The 16462-nt window shown below is 57.9% G+C and overlaps 1 protein-coding gene across 1 annotated transcript in view; it reads right to left on the minus strand.

Annotated features, from left to right (window-relative positions):
• Window positions 1-14537, minus strand: part of hps5 (HPS5 biogenesis of lysosomal organelles complex 2 subunit 2) — a 34569-nt gene extending 20032 nt beyond the window's left edge. Inside the window, exons 1-7 of the mRNA XM_088934935.1 lie at window positions 14362-14537; window positions 13206-13557; window positions 13001-13111; window positions 11753-11817; window positions 8552-8744; window positions 8285-8415; window positions 7272-7487 (exon numbers count right to left, since the gene is read on the minus strand). Of these exons, the coding sequence (XP_088791061.1) occupies window positions 7272-7487; window positions 8285-8415; window positions 8552-8744; window positions 11753-11817; window positions 13001-13111; window positions 13206-13340 (851 nt within the window). The 5' untranslated portion in view covers window positions 13341-13557; window positions 14362-14537. The remainder of the gene's footprint in view (window positions 1-7271; window positions 7488-8284; window positions 8416-8551; window positions 8745-11752; window positions 11818-13000; window positions 13112-13205; window positions 13558-14361) is intronic.
• Between the last annotated feature and the right edge of the window lie 1925 nt (window positions 14538-16462).

The following is a 16462-nucleotide window of genomic DNA, read 5'->3' on the forward strand; positions in this document are numbered from 1 at the left end:
CCCTCTCTCAGACCGGAGACACTGGTGCTGTTCTAGAGTAACACACAGGATCTGTGAGAAACACTCAGCTCCCCTCTCTCAGACCGGAGACACTGGTGCTGTTCTAGAGTAACACACAGGACCTGTGAGACACACTCAGCTCCTCTCTCTCAGACCGGAGACACTGGTGCTGCTCTAGAGTAACACACAGGACCTGTGAGACACACTCAGCTCCTCTCTCTCAGACTGGACACGCAGGTGCTGTTCTAGAGTAACACACAGGACCTGTGAGACACACTCAGCTCCCCTCTCTCAGACCGGAGACACTGGTGCTGCTCTAGAGTAACACACAGGACCTGTGAGACACACTCAGCTCCTCTCTCTCAGACCGGAGACACTGGTGCTGCTCTAGAGTAACACACAGGACCTGTGAGACACACTCAGCTCCGCTCTCTCAGACCGGAGACACTGGTGCTGTTCTAGAGTAACACACAGGACCTGTGACACACTCAGCTCCTCTCTCTCAGACCGGAGACACTGGTGCTGTTCTAGAGTAACACACAGGACCTGTGAGACACACTCAGCTCCTCTCTCTCAGACAGGACACGCAGGTGCTGTTCTAGAGTAACACACAGGTCCTGTGAGACACACTCAGCTCCTCTCTCTCAGACCGGACACACTGGTGCTGCTCTAGAGTAACACACAGGACCTGTGAGACACACTCAACTCCTCTCTCTCAGACCGGAGACACTGGTGCTGTTCTAGAGTAACACACAGGACCTGTGAGACACACTCAGCTCCTCTCTCTCAGACTGGACACGCAGGTGCTGTTCTAGAGTAACACACAGGACCTGTGAGACACACTCAGCTCCTCTCTCTCAGACCGGAGACACTGGTGCTGTTCTAGAGTAACACACAGGTCCTGTGAGACACACTCAGCTCCTCTCTCTCAGACCGGAGACACTGGTGCTGCTCTAGAGTAACACACAGGACCTGTGAGACACACTCAGCTCCTCTCTCTCAGACCGGAGACACTGGTGCTGTTCTACAGTAACACACAGGACCTGTGAGACACACTCAGCTCCTCTCTCTCAGACTGGACACGCAGGTGCTGTTCTAGAGTAACACACAGGACCTGTGAGACACACTCAGCTCCGCTCTCTCAGACCGGAGACACTGGTGCTGTTCTAGAGTAACACACAGGACCTGTGAGACACACTCAGCTCCTCTCTCTCAGACCGGAGACACTGGTGCTGTTCTACAGTAACACACAGGACCTGTGAGACACACTCAGCTCCGCTCTCTCAGACCGGAGACACTGGTGCTGTTCTAGAGTAACACACAGGACCTGTGAGACACACTCAGCTCCTCTCTCTCAGACCGGAGACACTGGTGCTGTTCTAGAGTAACACACAGGACCTGTGAGACACACTCAGCTCCTCTCTCTCAGACCGGAGACACTGGTGCTGTTCTAGAGTAACACACAGGACCTGTGAGACACACTCAGCTCCTCTCTCTCAGACCGGAGACACTGGTGCTGTTCTACAGTAACACACAGGACCTGTGAGACACACTCAGCTCCTCTCTCTCAGACTGGACACGCAGGTGCTGTTCTAGAGTAACACACAGGATCTGTGAGACACACTCAGCTCCTCTCTCTCAGACTGGACACGCAGGTGCTGTTCTACAGTAACACACAGGACCTGTGACACACTCAGCTCCTCTCTCTCAGACCGGAGACACTGGTGCTGCTCTAGAGTAACACACAGGACCTGTGAGACACACTCAGCTCCCCTCTCTCAGACCGGACACACTGGTGCTGTTCTAGAGTAACACACAGGACCTGTGAGACACACTCAGCTCCTCTCTCTCAGACTGGACACGCAGGTGCTGTTCTAGAGTAACACACAGGACCTGTGAGACACACTCAGCTCCTCTCTCTCAGACCGGAGACACTGGTGCTGTTCTAGAGTAACACACAGGACCTGTGAGACACACTCAGCTCCTCTCTCTCAGACTGGACACACTGGTGCTGTTCTAGAGTAACACACAGGTCCTGTGAGACACACTCAGCTCCTCTCTCTCAGACCGGAGACACTGGTGCTGCTCTAGAGTAACACACAGGACCTGTGAGAAACACTCAGCTCCTCTCTCTCAGACCGGAGACACTGGTGCTGTTCTAGAGTAACACACAGGACCTGTGAGAAACACTCAGCTCCTCTCTCTCAGACCGGAGACACTGGTGCTGTTCTACAGTAACACACAGGACCTGTGAGACACTCTCAGCTCCTCTCTCTCAGACCGGACACACTGGTGCTGTTCTAGAGTAACACACAGGATCTGTGAGACACACTCAGCTCCGCTCTCTCAGACCGGAGACACTGGTGCTGTTCTAGAGTAACACACAGGACCTGTGAGACACACTCAGCTCCGCTCTCTCAGACCGGAGACACTGGTGCTGTTCTAGAGTAACACACAGGACCTGTGAGACACACTCAGCTCCTCTCTCTCAGACCGGAGACACTGGTGCTGTTCTAGAGTAACACACAGGACCTGTGAGACACACTCAGCTCCCCTCTCTCAGACCGGAGACACTGGTGCTGTTCTAGAGTAACACACAGGACCTGTGAGACACACTCAGCTCCTCTCTCTCAGACCGGAGACACTGGTGCTGTTCTAGAGTAACACACAGGACCTGTGAGACACACTCAGCTCCGCTCTCTCAGACCGGAGACACTGGTGCTGCTCTAGAGTAACACACAGGACCTGTGAGACACACTCAGCTCCTCTCTCTCAGACTGGACACACTGGTGCTGCTCTAGAGTAACACACAGGACCTGTGAGACACACTCAGCTCCTCTCTCTCAGACCGGAGACACTGGTGCTGTTCTAGAGTAACACACAGGACCTGTGAGACACACTCAGCTCCTCTCTCTCAGACTGGACACACTGGTGCTGTTCTAGAGTAACACACAGGATCTGTGAGAAACACTCAGCTCCTCTCTCTCAGACCGGAGACACTGGTGCTGTTCTACAGTAACACACAGGACCTGTGAGACACACTCAGCTCCTCTCTCTCAGACTGGACACGCAGGTGCTGTTCTAGAGTAACACACAGGACCTGTGAGACACACTCAGCTCCGCTCTCTCAGACCGGAGACACTGGTGCTGTTCTAGAGTAACACACAGGACCTGTGAGACACACTCAGCTCCTCTCTCTCAGACTGGACACGCAGGTGCTGTTCTAGAGTAACACACAGGACCTGTGAGACACACTCAGCTCCGCTCTCTCAGACCGGAGACACTGGTGCTGTTCTAGAGTAACACACAGGTCCTGTGAGACACACTCAGCTCCTCTCTCTCAGACCGGAGACACTGGTGCTGTTCTAGAGTAACACACAGGACCTGTGAGACACACTCAGCTCCTCTCTCTCAGACCGGAGACACTGGTGCTGTTCTACAGTAACACACAGGACCTGTGAGACACACTCAGCTCCTCTCTCTCAGACTGGACACGCAGGTGCTGTTCTAGAGTAACACACAGGACCTGTGAGACACACTCAGCTCCGCTCTCTCAGACCGGAGACACTGGTGCTGTTCTAGAGTAACACACAGGACCTGTGAGACACACTCAGCTCCTCTCTCTCAGACCGGAGACACTGGTGCTGTTCTAGAGTAACACACAGGACCTGTGAGACACACTCAGCTCCTCTCTCTCAGACCGGAGACACTGGTGCTGTTCTAGAGTAACACACAGGACCTGTGAGACACACTCAGCTCCTCTCTCTCAGACCGGAGACACTGGTGCTGTTCTACAGTAACACACAGGACCTGTGAGACACACTCAGCTCCTCTCTCTCAGACTGGACACGCAGGTGCTGTTCTAGAGTAACACACAGGATCTGTGAGACACACTCAGCTCCTCTCTCTCAGACTGGACACGCAGGTGCTGTTCTACAGTAACACACAGGACCTGTGACACACTCAGCTCCTCTCTCTCAGACCGGAGACACTGGTGCTGCTCTAGAGTAACACACAGGACCTGTGAGACACACTCAGCTCCCCTCTCTCAGACCGGACACACTGGTGCTGTTCTAGAGTAACACACAGGACCTGTGAGACACACTCAGCTCCTCTCTCTCAGACTGGACACGCAGGTGCTGTTCTAGAGTAACACACAGGACCTGTGAGACACACTCAGCTCCTCTCTCTCAGACCGGAGACACTGGTGCTGTTCTAGAGTAACACACAGGACCTGTGAGACACACTCAGCTCCTCTCTCTCAGACTGGACACACTGGTGCTGTTCTAGAGTAACACACAGGTCCTGTGAGACACACTCAGCTCCTCTCTCTCAGACCGGAGACACTGGTGCTGCTCTAGAGTAACACACAGGACCTGTGAGAAACACTCAGCTCCTCTCTCTCAGACCGGAGACACTGGTGCTGTTCTAGAGTAACACACAGGACCTGTGAGAAACACTCAGCTCCTCTCTCTCAGACCGGAGACACTGGTGCTGTTCTACAGTAACACACAGGACCTGTGAGACACTCTCAGCTCCTCTCTCTCAGACCGGACACACTGGTGCTGTTCTAGAGTAACACACAGGATCTGTGAGACACACTCAGCTCCGCTCTCTCAGACCGGAGACACTGGTGCTGTTCTAGAGTAACACACAGGACCTGTGAGACACACTCAGCTCCGCTCTCTCAGACCGGAGACACTGGTGCTGTTCTAGAGTAACACACAGGACCTGTGAGACACACTCAGCTCCTCTCTCTCAGACCGGAGACACTGGTGCTGTTCTAGAGTAACACACAGGACCTGTGAGACACACTCAGCTCCCCTCTCTCAGACCGGAGACACTGGTGCTGCTCTAGAGTAACACACAGGACCTGTGAGACACACTCAGCTCCTCTCTCTCAGACCGGAGACACTGGTGCTGTTCTAGAGTAACACACAGGACCTGTGAGACACACTCAGCTCCGCTCTCTCAGACCGGAGACACTGGTGCTGCTCTAGAGTAACACACAGGACCTGTGAGACACACTCAGCTCCTCTCTCTCAGACTGGACACACTGGTGCTGCTCTAGAGTAACACACAGGACCTGTGAGACACACTCAGCTCCTCTCTCTCAGACCGGAGACACTGGTGCTGTTCTAGAGTAACACACAGGACCTGTGAGACACACTCAGCTCCTCTCTCTCAGACTGGACACACTGGTGCTGTTCTAGAGTAACACACAGGATCTGTGAGAAACACTCAGCTCCTCTCTCTCAGACCGGAGACACTGGTGCTGTTCTACAGTAACACACAGGACCTGTGAGACACACTCAGCTCCTCTCTCTCAGACTGGACACGCAGGTGCTGTTCTAGAGTAACACACAGGACCTGTGAGACACACTCAGCTCCGCTCTCTCAGACCGGAGACACTGGTGCTGTTCTAGAGTAACACACAGGACCTGTGAGACACACTCAGCTCCTCTCTCTCAGACTGGACACGCAGGTGCTGTTCTAGAGTAACACACAGGACCTGTGACACACTCAGCTCCTCTCTCTCAGACCGGAGACACTGGTGCTGCTCTAGAGTAACACACAGGACCTGTGAGACACACTCAGCTCCTCTCTCTCAGACTGGACACGCAGGTGCTGTTCTAGAGTAACACACAGGACCTGTGAGACACACTCAGCTCCCCTCTCTCAGACCGGAGACACTGGTGCTGTTCTAGAGTAACACACAGGATCTGTGAGAAACACTCAGCTCCCCTCTCTCAGACCGGAGACACTGGTGCTGTTCTAGAGTAACACACAGGACCTGTGAGACACACTCAGCTCCTCTCTCTCAGACCGGAGACACTGGTGCTGCTCTAGAGTAACACACAGGACCTGTGAGACACACTCAGCTCCTCTCTCTCAGACTGGACACGCAGGTGCTGTTCTAGAGTAACACACAGGACCTGTGAGACACACTCAGCTCCCCTCTCTCAGACCGGAGACACTGGTGCTGTTCTAGAGTAACACACAGGACCTGTGAGACACACTCAGCTCCTCTCTCTCAGACCGGAGACACTGGTGCTGTTCTAGAGTAACACACAGGACCTGTGAGACACACTCAGCTCCTCTCTCTCAGACCGGAGACACTGGTGCTGTTCTACAGTAACACACAGGACCTGTGAGACACTCTCAGCTCCTCTCTCTCAGACCGGAGACACTGGTGCTGTTCTAGAGTAACACACAGGACCTGTGAGACACACTCAGCTCCTCTCTCTCAGACCGGAGACACTGGTGCTGTTCTAGAGTAACACACAGGACCTGTGAGACACTCTCAGCTCCTCTCTCTCAGACTGGACACACTGGTGCTGTTCTAGAGTAACACACAGGTCCTGTGAGACACACTCAGCTCCCCTCTCTCAGACCGGAGACACTGGTGCTGCTCTAGAGTAACACACAGGACCTGTGAGACACACTCAACTCCTCTCTCTCAGACCGGAGACACTGGTGCTGCTCTAGAGTAACACACAGGACCTGTGAGACACACTCAGCTCCTCTCTCTCAGACCGGAGACACTGGTGCTGTTCTACAGTAACACACAGGACCTGTGAGACACTCTCAGCTCCTCTCTCTCAGACCGGAGACACTGGTGCTGTTCTAGAGTAACACACAGGACCTGTGAGACACACTCAACTCCTCTCTCTCAGACCGGAGACACTGGTGCTGCTCTAGAGTAACACACAGGACCTGTGAGACACACTCAGCTCCCCTCTCTCAGACTGGACACACTGGTGCTGCTCTAGAGTAACACACAGGACCTGTGAGACACACTCAGCTCCTCTCTCTCAGACCGGAGACACTGGTGCTGCTCTAGAGTAACACACAGGACCTGTGAGACACACTCAGCTCCGCTCTCTCAGACCGGAGACACTGGTGCTGCTCTAGAGTAACACACAGGACCTGTGAGACACACTCAGCTCCTCTCTCTCAGACCGGAGACACTGGTGCTGCTCTAGAGTAACACACAGGACCTGTGAGACACACTCAGCTCCCCTCTCTCAGACCGGAGACACTGGTGCTGTTCTACAGTAACACACAGGACCTGTGAGAAACACTCAGCTCCTCTCTCTCAGACCGGAGACACTGGTGCTGCTCTAGAGTAACACACAGGACCTGTGAGACACACTCAGCTCCTCTCTCTCAGACTGGACACACAGGTCCTGTTCTAGAGTAACACACAGGACCTGTGAGACACACTCAGCTCCGCTCTCTCAGACTGGACACACAGGTGCTGTCCTCACCGGTGAGTCACCAGGGGCAGGGGGGCGCAGGCCAGCAGCTGTTTGAACTGGTGGGTGCTCAGCACCTCCCCGCTGAAGCTGGCCTCCCAGACGCGGGACCCCGGCCGAGCGCAGCAGATCAGGGGCGACGTGCCCCCCGAGCTCCGGGTCTGCGGGAAGAAGCAGGCGCCGTACTCCCCATCCCGCTCCTTGTTCCCGATCCGCCAGAACTTTTCCCTGGAAGAGGGAACAGGGAGGTGCCATCCCAGCGTGAGTCCAGGTGCATGAGTCCACCACGACGCACTACTACATCCGATCCACTCCGGGTCTTACCAGCTGCTGGGCTCCAGTACAGATGTCCACACCTGTAGCTGGACGATTCAGACCTGCTCCGTTTTCAGTAAAATACCCACATCACGTTACACAGCTCAAACTTGTTTGAACACAGTGGCTTCCTTGCTCTGTTAACACATCTGGTAAAACCTGGAGTGGCTCAAAATGCTGAGCGATGGGAGTCTGACTGGCAACACTGCAAAGCTTGGAGTGGATTAGAAGGCTGTGCACTCGGAGCCTGTCTGGCAGTGGTGTAAAACCAGGATCAAAAGGATCAAAATACAGTGCAGAGGGAGTCTGACTGGCAATAGTGTAAAACCTGGAGTGGATCGAAAAAGCTATTCAGCGGGAGTCTGATCGACCGCATGAGACATGCAGTGTAAAGCTTGGAGTGGATTAGACTGCTGTACAGAGGGAGTCTGACAGCACTGTCACTCCTGAAGCGGATCAGACTGCTGTGCACTGGGAGTCTGACTGACAGCACTGTCACTCCTGGAGCGGATCAGACTGCTGTGTACTGGGAGTCTGACTGACAGCACTGTCACTCCTGGAGCGGATCAGACTGCTGTGTACTGGGAGTCTGACTGTAAAACATGCACTGCTACACAGATAAGGCTGCTGTGCAAAGAGAGTACGAGCGTTTCCTGGGAGATCTCTAAAAAAAGCTTCGGTCCTCGAGGGTCAGGAGGTCGGGCGATCACCTCTCTGTGTCACACAGGTAGCAGCGCGTCAGCGAGGACACAAGCAGACGGCCATCCTGGTAGCCCAGCTGGACCACACGGGAGTCCACTGTGGTGATGGTCTGCACCGGGAAGATCACAAACGCTGCCCCCTGCAGGCAGAGAGAGAAACAGCCCTTCAGAGACGCACCCTGCAGGATGGGCACAGAGCTACACAGTCCCCCAGTCACAGTCAATGCAGGACGTGCTGAAGTCCCCCTGTTCCAACCGCGGCACCCGGGACCTTGCCTTGCCCGTTCGGGAGGATCCGACGCGAAGGCAGGACACCTTCCCCACGGAGTCACCGACGAAGAGGCGCAGCGATGAGGTGTCCCAGCACAGCGCAGTGACGTCATGGCCCCGGTGCTCCCAGGACATGCAGACTCTCTCCGGCCGGCCGCGTCTCTCCAGCTGCAGCTCCCAGACCAGCACCAGCCCTTTACTGAGAGACAGAGAGAGACAGGTAGAACACCTGCCCTTTACTGAGAGACAGAGAGAGACAGGTAGAACACCTGCCCCTTCCTGAGAGAGACAGGTAGAACACCTGCCCTTTACTGAGAGACAGAGAGAGACAGGTAGAACACCTGCCCTTTACTGAGAGACAGAGAGAGACAGGCAGAACACCTGCCCTTTACTGAGAGACAGAGAGAGACAGGTAGAACACCTGCCCCTTCCTGAGAGAGACAGGTAGAACACCTGCCCTTTACTGAGAGAGACAGGTAGAACACCTGCCCCTTCCTGAGAGACAGAGAGAGACAGGTAGAACACCTGCCCCTTCCTGAGAGAGACAGGTAGAACACCTGCCCTTTACTGAGAGACAGAGAGAGACAGGTAGAACACCTGCCCCTTCCTGAGAGAGACAGGTAGAACACCTGCCCCTTCCTGCGAGACAGAGAGAGACAGGTAGAACACCTGCCCTTTACTGAGAGACAGAGAGAGACAGGTAGAACACCAGCCCCTTCCTGAGAGACAGAGAGAGACAGGTAGAACACCTGCCCTTTACTGAGAGACAGAGAGAGACAGGTAGAACACCTGCCCCTTCCTGAGAGACAGAGAGAGACAGGTAGAACACCAGCCCTTTACTGAGAGACAGAGAGAGACAGGTAGAACACCAGCCCCTTCCTGAGAGACAGAGAGAGACAGGTAGAACACCTGCCCTTTACTGAGAGACAGAGAGAGACAGGTAGAACACCAGCCCTTTACTGAGAGACAGAGAGAGACAGGTAGAACACCTGCCCCTTCCTGAGAGACAGAGAGAGACAGGTAGAACACCTGCCCCTTCCTGAGAGAGACAGGTAGAACACCAGCCCTTTACTGAGAGACAGAGAGAGACAGGTAGAACACCTGCCCCTTCCTGAGAGAGACAGGTAGAACACCAGCCCCTTCCTGAGAGACAGAGAGAGACAGGTAGAACACCTGCCCTTTACTGAGAGACAGAGAGAGACAGGTAGAACACCTGCCCCTTCCTGAGAGAGACAGGTAGAACACCTGCCCCTTCCTGAGAGACAGAGAGAGACAGGTAGAACACCAGCCCTTTACTGAGAGACAGAGAGAGACAGGTAGAACACCTGCCCCTTCCTGAGAGAGACAGGTAGAACACCTGCCCTTTACTGAGAGACAGAGAGAGACAGGTAGAACACCAGCCCCTTCCTGAGAGACAGAGAGAGACAGGTAGAACACCAGCCCTTTACTGAGAGACAGAGAGAGACAGGTAGAACACCTGCCCCTTCCTGAGAGACAGAGAGAGACAGGTAGAACACCTGCCCTTTACTGAGAGACAGAGAGAGACAGGTAGAACACCAGCCCCTTCCTGAGAGACAGAGAGAGACAGGTAGAACACCTGCCCCTTCCTGAGAAACAGAGAGAGACAGGTAGAACACCCGCCCCTTCCTGAGAGAGACAGGTAGAACACCTGCCCCTTCCTGAGAGACAGAGAGAGACAGGTAGAACACCTGCCCCTTCCTGAGAGACAGAGAGAGACAGGTAGAACACCTGCCCCTTCCTGAGAGAGACAGGTAGAACACCTGCCCTTTACTGAGAGACAGAGAGAGACAGGTAGAACACCAGCCCTTTACTGAGAGACAGAGAGAGACAGGTAGAACACCAGCCCCTTCCTGAGAGACAGAGAGAGACAGGTAGAACACCTGCCCTTTACTGAGAGACAGAGAGAGACAGGTAGAACACCAGCCCTTTACTGAGAGACAGAGAGAGACAGGTAGAACACCTGCCCCTTCCTGAGAGACAGAGAGAGACAGGTAGAACACCTGCCCTTTACTGAGAGACAGAGAGAGACAGGTAGAACACCAGCCCTTTACTGAGAGACAGAGAGAGACAGGTAGAACACCTGCCCCTTCCTGAGAGAGACAGGTAGAACACCAGCCCTTTACTGAGAGACAGAGAGAGACAGGTAGAACACCTGCCCCTTCCTGAGAGAGACAGGTAGAACACCAGCCCCTTCCTGAGAGACAGAGAGAGACAGGTAGAACACCTGCCCTTTACTGAGAGACAGAGAGAGACAGGTAGAACACCTGCCCCTTCCTGAGAGAGACAGGTAGAACACCTGCCCCTTCCTGAGAGACAGAGAGAGACAGGTAGAACACCAGCCCTTTACTGAGAGACAGAGAGAGACAGGTAGAACACCTGCCCCTTCCTGAGAGAGACAGGTAGAACACCTGCCCTTTACTGAGAGACAGAGAGAGACAGGTAGAACACCTGCCCTTTACTGAGAGACAGAGAGAGACAGGTAGAACACCAGCCCCTTCCTGAGAGACAGAGAGAGACAGGTAGAACACCAGCCCTTTACTGAGAGACAGAGAGAGACAGGTAGAACACCTGCCCCTTCCTGAGAGACAGAGAGAGACAGGTAGAACACCTGCCCTTTACTGAGAGACAGAGAGAGACAGGTAGAACACCCGCCCCTTCCTGAGAGAGACAGGTAGAACACCTGCCCCTTCCTGAGAGACAGAGAGAGACAGGTAGAACACCTGCCCCTTCCTGAGAGACAGAGAGAGACAGGTAGAACACCTGCCCTTTACTGAGAGACAGAGAGAGACAGGTAGAACACCTGCCCTTTACTGAGAGACAGAGAGAGACAGGTAGAACACCTGCCCCTTCCTGAGAGACAGAGAGAGACAGGTAGAACACCTGCCCCTTCATGAGAGAGACAGGTAGAACACCTGCCCTTTACCGAGAGACAGAGAGAGACAGGTAGAACACCTGCCCTTTACCGAGAGACAGAGAGAGACAGGTAGAACACCTGCCCTTTACTGAGAGACAGAGAGAGACAGGTAGAACACCTGCCCCTTCCTGAGAGACAGAGAGAGACAGGTAGAACACCTGCCCCTTCATGAGAGAGACAGGTAGAACACCTGCCCTTTACCGAGAGACAGAGAGAGACAGGTAGAACACCACACCTGCACTACAGATCACACCAACACTAGTGTTCTTTACCTCAATGCAACAGCAACAAAGTCTTCATCATGAGGACAGCAGGCCACCTGAGTAATAGCTCCCTCCTGTGAAGATGAAGAAAGACAGGAAGACGTGTCTCCATCACACTGGCCTACACCACACTGGCAGCTGCAGAAACACAGCAGGTGGGACAGGGGGGCAGGACAGCAGGCAGAAGAGGGGAGCGGGACAGCAGGCAGGACAGGGGAGCAGGACAGCGCCTCACAGACACACAGCAGGCAGGACAGGGGGCGGGACAGCAGGTGGGACAGCAGGCGGGACAGGGGAGCAGGACAGCGCCTCACAGACACACAGCAGGCGGGACAGCAGGCGGGACAGGGGAGCGGGACAGCGCCTCACAGACACACAGCAGGCGGGACAGGGGGGCGGGACAGCAGGCGGGACAGGGCCTCACAGACACACAGCAGGCGGGACAGGGGGGCGGGACAGCAGGTGGGACAGGGGGGCGGGACAGGGCCTCACAGACACACAGCAGGTGGGACAGCAGGCGGGACAGCAGGCGGGACAGGGCCTCACAGACACACAGCAGGTGGGACAGCAGGCGGGACAGGGGAGCGGGATAGCGCCTCACAGACACACAGCAGGCGGGACAGCAGGCGGGACAGGGGGGCGGGACAGGGCCTCACAGACACACAGCAGGCGAGACAGGGGGGCGGGACAGCAGGCGGGACAGGGCCTCACAGACACACAGCAGGCGGGACAGGGCCTCACAGACACACAGCAGGCAGGACAGGGGGCGGGACAGCAGGTGGGACAGCAGGCGGGACAGCAGGCGGGACAGCGCCTCACAGACACACAGCAGGCGGGACAGCAGGCGGGACAGGGGAGCGGGACAGCGCCTCACAGACACACAGCAGGCGGGACAGGGGGGCGGGACAGCAGGCGGGACAGGGCCTCACAGACACACAGCAGGCGGGACAGGGGGGCGGGACAGCAGGTGGGACAGGGGGGCGGGACAGGGCCTCACAGACACACAGCAGGTGGGACAGCAGGCGGGACAGGGCCTCACAGACACACAGCAGGTGGGACAGCAGGCGGGACAGGGGAGCGGGATAGCGCCTCACAGACACACAGCAGGCGGGACAGCAGGCGGGACAGGGGGGCGGGACAGGGCCTCACAGACACACAGCAGGCGGGACAGCGGGCGGGACAGCGGGCGGGACAGCGGGCGGGACAGGGCCTCACAGACACACAGCAGGCGGGACAGCAGGCGGGACAGCGCCTCACCTTATGCGTGAGGATGAGCCTCTGCTTCCAGCCCTCCCGCTGGATGAGGTGCAGACCGCCGGCCGAGGTGCCCAGCGCCAGCCACCTGCGGGACGCCGCCAGGCAGGTGCACTGCGCAGGGAGAGGAGGGGCAGTGAGGACGGCGGACACGAGGAAGAGGACGAGGAAGGCGACGGCGGCCGCGGCGCAGGACCGGCGATGCTACCTTCAGCCTGCTGGAGTCCAGGCGCAGGGCGGACAGCAGGGGGTCCAGGCTGTCCAGCTCGGCCAGCACGTGGCTGCAGGGCTCGGGCACGGTGGGCACAGTGGACATGGTGGACACATTGGACACGGTGGACATGGTGGACACCCCACACTGTCGGGACTGGGGTGAGGGGGGTCAGCTACTGGTATCCCACACTGTCAGGACGGGTGAGGGGCAGCCCCTGGTACCCCACACTGTCAGGACTGGGGGGAGGGGCAGCCCCTGGTACCCCACACTGTCAGTCCAGGGGTGAGGGGGACCCTCACAGTCTGGCGATCAGAGCCCCGTGCTCCGCGAGGTTCGGCTCCAGTCTCTGCAGGAGAGGAGACAGATCCGTCAGCTGGCCCGGCCGCGGGTGCGAGCGCCCCACTAGGAGAAAGACCGAGAGCGGCTCTGTCCCGGGGTACCCCGATCCCGATCCCAGCCTCCTGACGTCTGCAGCTGCCGCCGGTCTCTGACCCCGCACCCCCACCCAGCACGTGCGCCAGGATCACCCTCTCCGGGGTCACATGACTGGGCCGCCGGGCGCGAGGACTCGCATTTCCTCCAGCTGGCGGCCGCGCCCCCCCCGGCCCCGAGCCGCCCCGTCCCGCACCCCGACACCGCCTTTCCACCTGCGAGACGCGTGTTTGAACTGCAGCTCCGTGTCCGGCTGGAGACCCGCGGAGTCCCCCGGGCCAGGGCGGAGAGGGGATGTCGCGCTGCCGGGGCCGCTCGGGAGACCGGCGGGGCTGAGCTCACACACACAGCGGCAGAGTGAAAACGAAAGCGAGCTCGATGCCCACGCACACGCACACGCACACGCACCCCCGCTAGCCCGCCGGGGCTCCTCGAACAACACTGACGAAAGACTGATCTTTGCTTTCTTCAGAAACACAACACGTTCGGGGTCACTGTCAAGTCTGAGACCCCGCTGCCTGCCCTCCTCTCCCCCAGACGCGCCGAGCGAATCACGGCTGACACGGGGCTCCCCGCCGGGGCTCCCCGCCCTGCCCGACACCCGGACCCGCGGCAGGGGGGACAGCGCCCCGCCAGCTGCTCGCCAGAGAGGCTCGGACGCGCCCGGCCGGGGGCAGCGTGCAGAAGGGGGTGCGGCGGAGCCTGTCTGCCTGCCTACCTGGGGCTCGCACCCCTGCTCTCCGGCGCCGGGGTCCCCGGGTCCCCGCGTCACGCCCTCCTCGCGCCGGCGGCGTCCAGATGCCGGAATTCCCCCGCGCGAGCCCCGACTGCAGCTCGAGCTGCCCGTCTGCCTTCCTGATCGGGACTACTTTCCGCCCGGGGCGCACTGATACCGTGCTGGCACGCAGGCCGGGCCGCGCTCCTCGTGCTGTGGCGTCACTCGCGGGCGGACTGAGCGACGCCCCCCCCTCCGCGAGAGAGCGGCGTACAGATGGGGGGGGGGGTGGGTTGTCACCCTTTTGCATTCCCCCCCCCGTATTGAATCTCTGGTACAGGCCTTCCTGCGTCCTGCCCTTCTTCCAGGCTGCTGGAGTTATTTGGCAGCTTCGTGTCGGCAAACAGCCGAAAATAAAGGCTTCATGCTTTCGCACGCGCCTGCGAGACACGTGACGTCAGCATGTGGCGGCCAGCTCGCGGGAGAAGGACGTCAGAGGTGCAGGGTCGCTGCTGGGACGGGTCGGTTCCGGTCCGGTCCGGTCCTCCCGAGCAGGGGGAAGCCCTGCTGTACGAGCTGGAGCAGTGGACTGACCCACTGCAGGCGGACCTGGACCCCTTCAGGAGCGGCCCAGCGGTCAGCATTGCAGCCTCGCAGCGCCGGGGGGCTGTCTGTGTGGAGTTTGCATGTTCTCCCCCCGCCCAGTCATGGGGGTTTCCCCCCGCAGTGTAGGGACACAGGGACAGGGGAAACTGGCCCTGACACTTCCTCATCGATGCTCTGAGGCTAGACCCATGTTGGTGCGTGTTCCAGCCACTGGACTCTCGCTGGTGCGAGCGTGTGTCTACTTCATGCACCGGAGGGCGGTGTGCTGGGGCAGCAGTCAGCACTGCTGCCAAACAGCTTCGACTCCTGGGGGGCTGTCTGTGTGGAGTTCGCATGCTCTCCCACCGGGTGCTCCGCGTCTATTGTGTGCTGTGAATTGGAGGTTTTACCAATTGCGGTGGCGATTGTATTTTGACTGTGGTTTGCAATGCGCTCATCAGTGCCGATTCTTCATAACCCAGACTACAAAAACCACACCTGGCGGCGGGGCTGCTGTAAGACGGGGACAGCCGGAGAGACTGGGGTCCCTCTGGCCAGGAGCAGGCGCCCCGCTGAACTGGGGCCGCCTGTCCCACAACCCCCCGCGGGCCAGGCGCTGCGGACCAGGCCCAGGAGGAAGGACAAGAGGCCGGAGTCTTCGTACACAAGGTCGGCCATTTTATTGGACACCACTAAAAACTGGACAGTGTGAGTTCACAAACAGAACCCCGCTGTAAATACGCTCTGAAACCTTTAATTTGCTTTAAAAAAAAAACGTAAGGCGGCTCGGCCTTCTCCCTTCCGAGATAAAGAAAAGGTCGCAGGCCACCGGCGGTCCCGGGACGGCCGACGAAACCCCCGCCGCCCTCATCCCCCCCTCTTCTCTCTCCTCGCTCCGGGGGACGAGGTGGGTACAAAGTCAACCGAAACCAAATGGAGAATAAAAACGATTAACAACAGTCAAAGCCCAGTTCTGCATAAACAACCCCCCGACCCAGCCTTGACTGTGTCCAGCGCGGCAGGAGACGGACACACGCTGTCCACAGGGCCTTGACTGTGTCCAGCGCGGCAGGAGACGGACACACGCTGTCCACAGGGCCTTGGGCGTGTCCAGCGCCGCAGGAGACGGACACACGCTGTCCACAGGGCCTTGGGCGTGTCCAGCGCCGCAGGAGACGGACACACGCTGTCCACAGGGCCTTGGGCGTGTCCAGCGCCGCAGGAGACGGACACACGCTGTCCACAGGGCCTTGACTGTGTCCAGCGCCGCAGGAGACGGACACACGCTGTCCACAGGGCCTCGGGCGTGTCCAGCGCCGCAGGAGACGGACACACGCTGTCCACAGGGCCTCGGGCGTGTCCAGCGCCGCAGGAGACGGACACACGGCTGTCCACAGGGCCTCGGGCGTGTCCAGCGCGGCAGGAGACGGACACGCGCTGTCCACAGGGCCTCGGGCGTGTCCAGCGCGGCAGGAGACGGACACACGGCTGTCCACAGGGCCTCGGGCGTGTCCAGCGC

Source organism: Atractosteus spatula, chromosome 16 (assembly GCF_055471065.1).
Source record: "Atractosteus spatula isolate fAtrSpa1 chromosome 16, fAtrSpa1.hap1, whole genome shotgun sequence".
Classification (NCBI taxonomy): Eukaryota; Metazoa; Chordata; class Actinopteri; order Semionotiformes; family Lepisosteidae; genus Atractosteus; species Atractosteus spatula.